Source organism: Elgaria multicarinata, chromosome 5, assembly GCF_023053635.1.
Source record: "Elgaria multicarinata webbii isolate HBS135686 ecotype San Diego chromosome 5, rElgMul1.1.pri, whole genome shotgun sequence".
NCBI classification, from domain to species: Eukaryota; Metazoa; Chordata; class Lepidosauria; order Squamata; family Anguidae; genus Elgaria; species Elgaria multicarinata.
Genome location: NC_086175.1, coordinates 1370220 through 1382548, shown reverse-complemented (window position 1 = coordinate 1382548; position 12329 = coordinate 1370220). Strand labels below are relative to the sequence as shown.

The 12329-nt window shown below is 41.8% G+C and overlaps 1 protein-coding gene across 1 annotated transcript in view; it reads right to left on the bottom strand.

The window, feature by feature from the left end:
- Positions 1-775: 775 nt before the first annotated feature.
- Positions 776-12329, bottom strand: part of VSTM4 (V-set and transmembrane domain containing 4) — a 121187-nt gene continuing 109633 nt past the window's right edge. Inside the window, exon 8 of the mRNA XM_063125881.1 lies at positions 776-922. Within this exon, the coding sequence (XP_062981951.1) occupies positions 797-922 (126 nt within the window). The 3' untranslated portion in view covers positions 776-796. The remainder of the gene's footprint in view (positions 923-12329) is intronic.

Below are 12329 nucleotides of genomic sequence, written 5' to 3'. Positions count from 1 at the left end.
GGCCAAATAACCAAATCACAGAGTACTTAATAGCATGTGCCATTTTCCAAACATGGGTTGGCTTCCACAAGGGATGTCCATTAATGGAAATACATGCCAACAATGTGTGTGTGTGTTTGGCTGAGGTAAAAGGACAAATAAAGATATCAAAGAGGAACATTACAGGGCTGTTCAACTAAGAAGGAAGGGCTGTCATGAAACTTTTGATGGAGGGAAGGATATTTGTTTAATGGTGTTTATTATTGTTCCCCTCATCCTACCCGCTTCTTCTCTCCTTTCTTTGTTCATTGGTGTGCAACCACTCTTTTTGCCTTCCTGTGGTATCACTTTTTCACATAAACATCTATTCCCCCCACCCCCAATACTGCATTGACTACATTATACTGGGCCAGCACTTGGGAGCCCCAGAGGACAAGGACTGATAAAAGGTGTTTGCCTGGGAAGTTCTTGTAGAAGTCTTCCCACATCTATAATCTATAAAACTGGACTTCTTATACAGCATTCTGGCACAGCTAAGAAGCTAGAACTGTTAATGAGCATGGCCTGCTGTTGTAACTGAAAAACACATGTAACAGAGAAGTGGTTGAGACAGAGAATTCAACACTCAGCAGGTAGGTAAAAGAGCATCTCTTGCTGTGGCAAACACAGACTCCACCGAAGTACAATTTAGAAATCTTATAAAAACAGAACAGGAATGGGATAAAAGAAAAAAGGACAATTCTGTAACATTTTATAAATAAACAGAACAGGGAGAATTAAATATGCTCTGGTAAATAGGCTCTATTCTGGACATACATTACATCTTGTTTTCCTCAAAGAGAATCTGAGCATAGACAGTCATAGTGGAAATGCCTTTTGATTCCTGGTGAGGTTTGATGAGTTCCAGTTCAGCATAGGTTAAATTCTTGTCAGCAATTTTCGGCTACAAAACAGAATTGGAAAAGTGTGTCCGTTCAATTAAAATTATTGGATGATTTGGCAATGAGTCAACAGTAAAACCAATGTTTCTCTTGTCATATACTCTCCCTCCCTCTCCCTCTCCCTCCCTCTCTCTCGGCAGTTGTAAAACCTGTTACTGGAACATAAAGAATCTTGAAGAAAATCAGAAGCAGTAAAAGTGCAATCTCCCACTGATTTCAATGGCACTTCCTCCCTAGAGGAGGAGACTAAGAGTGCATACTAAGAGTGCATCTTACACATGTCTACTCAGACTTAAGCCTATTGAGTACAATGGGACTTACTACCTAGGAATTAAGTAAAAGATTGCAGCTCAAGATGCTTAGTTTGTGAACGAATAAAATCAGGACTTGTCAAATAAATCCTGACTAAAATCAGATATACAAAAAGTCACTCATTGTAATTATGAATGTGAAAGCAGCAATAACACAAAGTAGAAGAGCTTCTCAACTTTTGAATACTAGTGGGCATTCATTTAATGTATTAACATGAGATTCTGAGAAAGAATGAGAAAATTCTGTATTTTTGAAGCTCAGCAGATTAAATGTTTTTATTGCACAAGTTCAACCGCAGCTTTTAAAGCTCAACTAAAAACTTTTCCTTTTCCTAAAGCTTTTAAAACTTGATGTTGTGCAGACTTCTACTGTTACTTTTACCCTACCCTGTGCCTGCTTACCCTACCCTGTACCTGTTGGCGTTCTCTTCCCCTCCTTATTGTTTTACTATGATTTTATTAGATTGTAAGCCTATGCGGCAGGGTCTTGCTATTTACTGTTTTACTCTGTACAGCACCATGTACATTGATGGTGCTATATAAATAAATAATTAATAATAATAATAATAATAATAATAATAACAACATCCAGCTGTTATTGATAGATATTCATCTAGATTTTTCTCAAAATCTTAATGGGAAAAGAGTCTACAACTTCCCTGGGATGTTGTTAGTTACTGAGTCCCAAAATGTTGAGTCACATTTATTTTTTCTCTGATAATTTGTTTTACCAAATACAGCTAGAAACAGCAGTAGAAACATGTTTTCCTCTGATTTTTCTGCTAAATCCCCACCCGCATCCCAAACTGCAGCTTGAGAATGGGACACACAGCATAGCCCAGAGGGTCTCAGAGAACCTGGGGCTCGCTGGTTCTATCCCCCCAAGTAGTAACCCCAGGTCAGGGCAGTTCCATTTCAGGCTGTAGGTGGGTGCCTACACAAGTGAATGCTCCTCTGACTGCAAAACAGAGCCCTGCATATAGAAAGCTGACAGGTCTAGGAGAAGGATAGGCTGAAACCTTTCTCCCTGTCTTTCCGTGTTTATGGAGTATTTCTTTTGTATGGATCAATGTTCAGTCATGTGAGCCTCCACTTGCAGTCTAACGTGGTACAGTTCAGAGAGAGCTTCACTGGCTAAATGAGACCTTGCATATGAGGAATGGCAGAGAGACACGATGAGCTGGGCTCCCAAGTGCAGTTCTGGAAGCCTATAGAGGCCCATTAAGCTTTTCCAGTTTACTTTTTCAGGGAACTTCTGTTTGCACCAAGTAAAACAGGCTTATTTCCTTCTCTCCCCTCTGTAGATGTAAACTTGTTTATTTGTTGTTTCAACCATCATGATTGTACCAACTTTACAGATGCAATACAGGTAAGCACACAAAAACTCTATAATACAAAGAAGTAAAATCTCCCCTCTTAGTTATATTTCTCATTCCAAATCCATCCTCAAACACCATGACTCCTAAAATGCCCCCAGAACAACAAGCTCATGTAAATTTTAGAGCTGAGATTTATGAAATCACATTGTCCAGGTGTATTATTATATTATCTGGAAATTGCATTATTTTCATGGGTAGATTATCTTTTTATTCCTACTTTATTCTATTAAGTTTGGATATGAAAAATAACACTCGATTCTTCCAATACAGGTCACCGGGCAGCAGTGGCTGATGTGTTACTTTCATACATTTTTATGATGTTCCTATAGTAAACATAATTTAATAAAGCCAAAACACACTAAATAAATAATTGCATCTAGAAAAGCAATAAAAGCAAATAAAATTAGTACTTTCATAAGTGGAAAAGGTACTTCAATTACTGCTACAAGCAACGGCACACCATAAAATGTGTAGAATAATTTCCCTTATGCATATTTCTACTATGTAATAATTTGATTGAAAATATGAGGAAACACACAGGAGGTTCAAATTTGTAGAGCACATACAGTTCTCAGCTATGTGTAGCTATGTGTAATAACTGAGCACAGAAGATACAGATTTTCAAAGTCCTTTTTCGAGGCAGAACTCGAAAGAGGAAGGAGTATACACTATTGCATATCTTTTATTTTGCAACTGTTTTATTGAAAACAGCTTCTAACAAAAAGTAAAAGAAACTCTCTCAACATATGGGCCACTTTTGCTTTTCAGAAGAACATTTATATCTGAACACTGAACAGCTTCAGCTAAAACAGAAGCGGTACAACAAGAACACATTTCTGGATATGTTAAAGGTGCTGCTGGGGTTAGCAGGGGGCTTTTATGATGAAATCTGTTCGTGCTGCTTTAGAAAACCCCGTATCGTATTGTGTAGTGTCAAGAAATAAAAAGATTTGGGACAGAGATATTGAGAAATGGAACCATAATCTCTGCCAGCATCTATGACATGCAAGTATCACAGCAGTGGAAAGAGAAATGGACCAGCAAGACTTTGGGTGGAAAATGTGATTTTTAGTACCTTCCACCATTAAGGTTTCCAAAATGTCAGCTATGCAGCTCCTCTTCAGTGCCCAACCATATTGCACATTTGCTCTGTTCTCCCCAATACTGGAAAAATGCCACAGCTATCCTCCAGAACCTTTGTTAATATTTTCCCATATTTTATCTTGCTGGGTGACTGCTGATGGATTTGTTTTTACTGAATGGTCATTCAGTCATTCCACTCAACAACGGAAAAGTCTCTATATTTACCCTGAATGGAAAAAAAGCAGCTTGTGAAGGGAGTGCATTGTAACTGTGCAATTGGTTGCTTTTCCCTAGATGTAGAACTTGGCATTTATCCCTATTAAATTTCATTCTGTTGTTTTCAGCCCAGCACTCCAGTCTATCAAGATCACTTTGAAGTTTGTTTCTGTCTTCCAGGATATTAGCTATTCCACCCAATTTTGTGTCATCTGGAAACTTGATAAGTGCTCCCTGCACCTCCTCATCCAAATCATTAATAAAAATGTTGAAGAGCACTGGGCACATGACTGAGCCCTGCAGTACCCCACTCGTTACATCCCCCAAGTTTGAGAAGGCACCGTTGAAGGCACTCTTTGAGTCCAATTCTGTAGCCAACTATGTATCCACCTAGTTGTTCCATCTAGCCCACTTTTAGCTAGTTTGTTAATCAGAATGTCTTGGGGCACTTTGTCAAAAGCTTTGCTGATGTCAAGATATATTATATCCACAGCATTCCCACAGTCCACAAGGAAAGTTACCTGATCAAAAAATGAGATCAAATTAGCCTCACAGGATTTATCCTTGACAAATCCATGCTGGCTTCTAGTAATCACTGCATTGTTTTCAAGGTGCTTACAGATTGACTTCTTTATAATCTGCTCCAAAAAATTCCCAGGGATGGATGTCAGACTGACTGGTCTGTAGTTCCCCGGTGCCTCCTTTTTGCCCTTTTTGAAGATAGGGACAACGTTAGCCCTCCTCCAGTCGTCCAGCAGCTCACCCACCTTTCATGATTTTGCAAAGATTATAGACAGTGGTTCTGAGAGTTCTTCTGCTAGCTCCTTTATTACCCTAGGATGCAGTTCATTGGGACCTGGAGATTTGAACTCATTCAAAGAAATTAGGTGTTCCTTGACTATTTGTTCATCAATCTCAAACTGCAATCCTGCTTCCTCAGCTTGTGCTTCACTTTTTCTAGGGGGGTCATGGACCCACTTTTGGGAGAAGACTGAGCCAAAGTAGGAATTGAGCACTTCAGCCTTTATTTGCCATCTGTTATCAATTTGCCATCCTCATTGAGTAGTTGAACCATGATTTCTTTCCTCTGTCTTTTAATCACTAATCTCAGCTCATTCTCAGCTTTAGCCTTCCTGATGCCATTTCGGCACATCTGTGCTACCTGTCTGTAATCTTCGTTTGTAGCCTGGCCTTCCTTCCACTTCCTGTATGTAAGAACTCAAGGGAAGGAAAATGTTGAACAAAGGAAAGGGCCCAAAAAAGAGGTGCTTGTGTGTATACACACACAATCTTCCTTTCTTGTTCCTTCCCAATGAGTATCCATTGAACGAAGTGGGACTGAATGCTGAGTAAAGATGCATAGGTTTTGGTTGCAATAAAGCCACATGGACATTGGCTTTATTGGATATTAGAGGATATTGGAACTCAGTAGCTGGAGATAAAAGTGAGACTTAGAATCATAGAATAGCAGAGTTGGAAGGGGCCTACAAGGCCATCGAGTCCAACCCCCTGCTCAATGCAGGAATCCACCCTAAAGCATTCCTGACAGATGGTTGTCCAGCTGCCTCTTGAAGGCCGCTAGTGTGGGAGAGCCCACAACCTCCCTAGGTAAATGATTCCATTGTCGTACTGCTCTAACAGTCAGGAAGTTTTTCCTGATGTCCAGCTGGAATCTGGCTTCCTTTAACTTGAGCCCGTTATTCCGTGTCCTGCACTCTGGGAGGATCGAGAAGAGATCCTGGCCCTCCTCTGTGTGACAACCTTTTAAGTATTTGAAGAGTGCTATCATGTCTCCCCTCAATCTTCTCTTCTCCAGGCTAAACATGCCCAGTTCTTTCAGTCTCTCTTCATAGGGCTTTGTTTCCAGACCCCAGATCATCCTGGTTGCCCTCCTCTGAACACGCTCCAGCTTGTCTGCATCCTTCTTGAAGTGTGGAGCCCAGAACTGGACACAATACTCTAGATGAGGCCTAACCAGGGCCGAATAGAGAGGAACCAGTACCTCACGTGATTTGGAAGATATACTTCTAATAATGCAGCCCAAAATAGCATTTGCCTTTTTTGCAGCCATATCGCACTGTTGAATTCAGCTTGCAATCTACAACAATTCCAAGAACCTTCTCGTTTGTAGTATTGCTGAGTCAAGTATCCCCCATCTTGTAACTGTGCCTTTGGTTTCTATTTCCTAAATGTAGAACTTGGCATTTATCCCTATTAAATTTCATCCTGTTGCTTTCAGCCCAGCACTCCAGCCTATCAAGATCACTTTGAAGTTTGTTTCTGTCTTCCAGGGAATTAGCTATCCCACCCAATTTTGTGTCATCTGCAAATTTGATCAGCGTTCCCTGCACCTCCTCGTCCAATCATTAATAAAAATGTTGAAGAGCACTGGGCCCAGGACTGAGCCCTGCGGTACCCCACTCGTTGCCTCTCCCCAGTTTGAGAAGGTTCCATTGACAAGTACTCTTTGAGTCCAATTCTGTAGCCAACTGTGAATCCACCTAATAGTTGTTCCATCTAGCCCACTTTTAGCTAGTTTGTTAATCAGAATGTCATGTGGTACTTTGTCAAAAGCTTTGCTGAAGTCAAGATATGACGTCCACAGCATTCCCACGGTCCACAAGGGAGATTACTTTATCAAAAAATGAGATCAAATTTGTCTGACAGGACTTATTCTTGACAAATCCATGTTAGTAATCACCGCATTGATTTCAAGGTGTTTACAGATTGACTTCTTTATAATCTGCTCCAGAATTTTCCCAGGGATGGATGTCAGACTGACTGGTCTGTAGTTCCCAGGTTCCTCCTTTTTGCCCTTTTTGAAGATAGGGACAACGTTAGCCCTCCTCCAGTCGTCCGGCACCTCACCCGTCTTCCATGATTTTGCAAAGATAATAGACAAAGTTTCTGAGAGTTCTTCCGCTAGCTCCTTCATTACTCTAGGATATAGTTCATCGGGCCATGGAGATTTGAACTCATTCAGGGAAATTAGGTGTTCTTTGACCATTTGTTTATCAATCTCAAACTGTAATCCTGCCCCCTCAGCTTCTGCTTCACTTTTTCCAGGGGGTTCATAGACCCGTTTTTGGGAGAAGACTGAGGCAAAGTAGGAATTGAGCACTTCAGCCTTTTCTTTGTCATCTGTTATCAATTTGCCATCCTCATTAAGCAGTTGAACCACTATTTCTTTCATCTGTCTTTTACTACTCACATATCTGAAGAAAGCCTTTTTATTGCTTTTAGCATCCCTCGCTAATCTCAGCTCACTCCTGACGCCATTTCAGCACTTCTGCGCCACTTGTCTGTACTCTTCTTTTGTAGCCTGGCCTTCCTTCCACTTCCTATATGTATCCCTTTTTGTTTTAAGGTCATCTCTAAGCTTTTTGTGGAGCCACATTGGTTTCCTCTGTTGTCTTTTATCTTTTCTCCTTGTTGGAATTGTTTGTAACTGTGCCTTTAAAATTTCCTTTTTTAAATACTCCCACCCATCCTGCATTCCTTTTCTTATTAGGCTTTTTTGCCATGTGACCTTACTTATCATAGTTCTGAGTTTATTAAAATCAGCTTTCCTAAAATCCAGAGTACGTGTATGCCTACACTCAACTTTTGTCTCCTTCATAATCAAGAATTCAAGTATGATGTGGTCACTTTCCCCCAGAGTTCCCGTAAGTGCCACTTTATCCACTAAGTCATCCCTATTGGTCAATACCAAGTCAAGGATTGCCGATCCTGTAGTTCCTTCCTCCACTTTCTCCCACACATGTCAGAAATTTCTTGGAAGGGCCGCTTTTGGCAGTATTGGTCTCCCAACAGATATCAGGGTAATTGAAGTCCCCCATTACTACTACATCACACTTCCGTGAAACACTGGCAATTTGTTTCTCAAAAGTTTCGTCCTCGTCTTCTCCTTGATTGGGTGGTCGGTAGTAGACTCCGATTATCATGTTCTAGTGTGGTCTCTCCCACACTAGAGGCATTCAAGAGGCAGCTGGACAACCATCTGTCAGGGATGCTTTAGGGTGGATTCCTGCATTGAGCAGGGGGTTGGACTCGATGGCCTTATAGGCCCCTTCCAACTCTGCTATTCTATGATTCTATGATTCTTTTTATTCCTTGCCCCATTTATTTTAATCCAGATGCTCTCGATGGGGCTCCCAGTCTGATCCGCCTATATTTCTGTGCAGTGATAGGTACTTTTAACATATAGTGAAACTCCGCCTCCCTTTCTATTTCTTCTGTTCTTTTTGAACAAGTTATATCCTTCAATTGCTGATACAATTTAATAGGAAACAAACTGGAAATCACAGCCCAGTGCACAATCATGACTCTAAGAGTGCAATCTTATACATATTGACTCAGAAGTAAGTCCCTTTGAGTTCAATGGGGATTATTCCCAGGTAAGTAGGTACATGTTTGTAGCCTAAGGCTACAAAAGTTTATATTACTTAGCATCCCCCCCAGCTATAAACCAAACCCTTAAGCTGCCCTCAGTAAACCACACACACACACACACACACACACACACACACACTTACACTTCCTTCCACTCTGCTGCCTCCTCCTCCTCCTCCTCCTATGGTACAGGAACAGCTACTACTGACTCCTCTTTCTCCCCTCCCTCTCCCATGAGTAGCAAGAACTCAGGAGAGGTGAGCAATGGTGACGGCAGCCTTTGCTCTTGGGTAGCACCATGCTTTCAATCCAAGAGAATAAACTGAGCTGCTAACCAGTCTCCCCCCCCCCCCAAACAAACTGGCTGATTTCTCAACATTAGACTGTGCTTTAATCCAATTTAAATAAAGCAACCAGCCAAGAGCTCTTGGACCAACCAGAGGCTGGGTTTCTTCTCTCACATGGACTGAAAATGCAATGCATGTAACAAACAAACCCCAGATCTGGGTGGCGTGGCTGCTCTGTAGAGAGAAGATATTGGATTTTCCTTGGGCAGGTGGAGGCTGTGGGGCAGAAGTGATGAGCAGGTACAGTTCCCAGTAGTGCTCCAGATTTCCAACAATGATGGTGGGAGGCAACGAGCAGCCCAGGTGGAGAAGTCTGATATGAGAGTGTGAGTGCCAGGTGAATGGTGGTAAGAAAAACTAAAGCAGCAGCAAAAAACCATTTATTTATTAAATTTATATACTGCCCCATAGCCAAAGCTCTCTGGGCTTTTGGCGGTTTACAAAAGTAAACTGACTTGGAAGAGCACCAAAAGAATTGCTGCAGCCCCAAGCACTGCGAACACAAATGCAAAGGCAGCAGAGACTGAAAGAACTGGGCATGTTTAGCCCAGAGAAGGGAAGATTGAGGGGAGACATGATAGCACTCTTCAAATACTTAAAAGGTTTTTGTGGAAAATAAAAATAAGTATTAATACAAAAAAACCACAACCAAATACTTAAAAGGTTGTCACACAGAGGAGGGCCAGGATCTCTTCTCGATCATCCCAGAGTGCAGGACACGGAATAATGGGCTCAAGTTAAAGGAAGCCAGATTCTGGCTGGACATCAGGAAAAACTTCCTGACTGTTAGAGCAGTGCGACAATGGAATCAGTTACCTAGGGAGGTTGTGGGCTCTCCCACACTAGAGGCCTTCAAGAGGCAGCTGGAAAACCATCTGTCAGGGATGCTTTAGGGTGGATTCCTGCATTGAGCAGGGAGTTGGACTTGATGGCCTTATAGTAGGGTGACCATATGGATGACAAAGTAGAAGCTGAGTAGTTCCTCCTTTCTTTCAGTCGCCTATTAAGGCTTCACCATCTTCCTGAAGCAGCAGACCTCCTCCTTCTTGTACTGCTTCTTGCTCTGAATATAACCCCAAAGAAGTCCTCCTTGTTGTTTTAGCATTGCTTACAACCCTCCGCTTATTTTGCACCTTAGCCTTCATGACACTCTCCCTTGCAAGTTTGGGTTGCTTAGAATCATAGAATGGGTTGCTTAGAATCATAGAATAGAAGAGTTGAAAGGGGCCTATAAGGTAGGGTGACTATATGAAAAGGAGGACAGCGCTCCTGTATCTTTAACAGTTGCATAGAAAAGGGAATTTCAGCAGGTGTCATTTGTATATATAGAGGACCTGGTGAAATTCCCTCTTCATCACAGCAGTTAAAGGTGAAGGAGCTATACTAGAGTGACCAGATTTAAAAGAGGGCAGGGCACCTGCAACTTTAACTGTTGTGATGAAGAACCTTACCATCTTTTTAGAATAGAACGACTAGCCTGGTAGATCATGGGAATGCCATATAGTACAACTTGCTTTCAGTAAATCATTTGGCAATGTCTTCTATGATATTCTTGTTGACAAGATGCTAAAATTGACAAGACCATCCCTATGAAGGCTCCCTCAGCTGGGACCACCAGCAGGCTGTGTTGAGGGAGAGGGGAGAGGGAAACAGGGCCGGAAGTAAGAGCTGGAAGACTTGACTTTTCTCCTCCTCCCTTCCTATTCCTTTTTTCCCCTTTTGTGCCATGTCTTTTTAGATTGTAAGCCTGCAGGCAGGGACGGTCTTTTTTTAGTGATTATTTTAAGTTGCTCCAGGAGCCTATTTGGCTGAAGAGCAGGATTTAAATACTCTAAATAAAAAAATAAAATAAAGCTGAACATGACCCAACAGTGACACCGCAGTGGCTTAAAAATGGATCTTAGAGAACTATACTGTTCAATAACAAGATGTAATAAGCCCCATTCATGCATTATTCATATGTAGGGCACTCACCCATTGAAGCAGAAATGGGGCTGTTCTGCTGGGCTCACTCTGGGAGTTGCATCCCCAGGTTAGCACCACCAATGGACCACTGAGTGTGGTCATCAGAAAAGAAATCCCTGCACACAATTGCAGGATGTGAGCATAACTGTGTGTCCTAGAGCTCCATCACACCAGTGATTGATTGCACACTCGCTATGCCTGGTACACAGTTTTTGAGCCCAGTACTCACATGTCATCCATGTCCTGCACTCTGAGTAAACAGAAGTAACACCTCAGAAACATAGGGTTGCAGAGCACTTCTTTCCAGTTTGCTCTTTTAGACTTAAAAACAAAGCTTCTGAGTGACCACACTAATTAAAAGTCAGTTCTATATGTGTTTACTTCTAAGTCTCTGTCTGTTCAATGGGGTTTACTCAAAGGTAAGCATGCATTGGATTTTTAGTATGACTTGGATGTAAATGCAGTGGAAATCAATGGAATTTACTCTTGAGTAAGGGAATCAGCAGCTCTGCAGTTTATGAACTTGGAGATGCACATCTTCGCATGCTCAAAGAAATGGAAGAGCGATCCTTCATACTTGTGGACTACCAGAAAATTGGGTTTAGGGGAGGGATTAAAAAATACCTTAAAACTCAAAGGATGAACCAATCTGATTCAAGCCTGGCATGCTGAAAGCCCTCCTTAAGAGCTATCACCATGCCAAGTCTGATCTCTTTATCTTTAAAAATTACACAGATGTAAGCATTTTAGTTACCTTGCAGCAAAGAAGCGGACCTGATCACCTTTACAAAAGAAATTAAAATGATTGTTCATCTGCCTACCCTTTGGAAAAGGGTAGGCAGATGAACTAGGAAAAGAAACCTTTGCTCCTCCTCCCCTGTAAACCTTTCCCAAGGGGCGGGACTTGAGATTTTGCCAGCATAGTAGCCCTCCAGGTGAAAAGATGCATGAACTGAAAGAGCACAACAATGCACAGACATGAAAGTGCCCCAGTGCTCGACTCACTGAGGAAATGGAGGGGGAAACCACAGATGAAAACTGAATTAAAAAAGTAGGTGTGATGGAGCACCTAATCACATGGAGCCCTACTGTGCAAAAGGTTCCGTTTCTGAAACCTGTGGTCAGCGTATGGACATCAGTGGGCATTGCGACGTTACACCTATACCAGGCCCGCCACATAAACCCTTCTCAGGCCAAGCACCACCACTTGAAAACCTGAGGGAGGGTTAAATAAAACCTTTCCCCTAGCTAGGAGGGAACCAGGTTAAATATAGGATCTGTTTTTAAATGTACTGTGGGTATATTCTGGTGAGGGTGTTTGATAACTGTGAGGCAGGTAAATAATGCCAAGCTGACATGTGGTAGCTAACAAAATAATAATAAGTTTATCATGTTAAAAACTTTAAATGAAAATATAATGCTTCCAATCCTGCCCAATCCAAATTCCACCCCCACACACACCAACCACCTCCCTCTTTTTCTCCCCACACCAATCCTAAATCCCTAGCAATTAATCTCCTCTCACTCCACAAACAATTCCAATCTCCACTCCCAACAACTACCAACCCAACACACTAACTCAACATACCCTGCTTAGTCACTCTATATACTCCTTCCCCCACCCTAGCTATTACATCACAAACCACACCCACTCAGTTCTAACATTCCATACTCACCAGACATATTAATACAGGATACTCAATTGTGGGGTAAAGC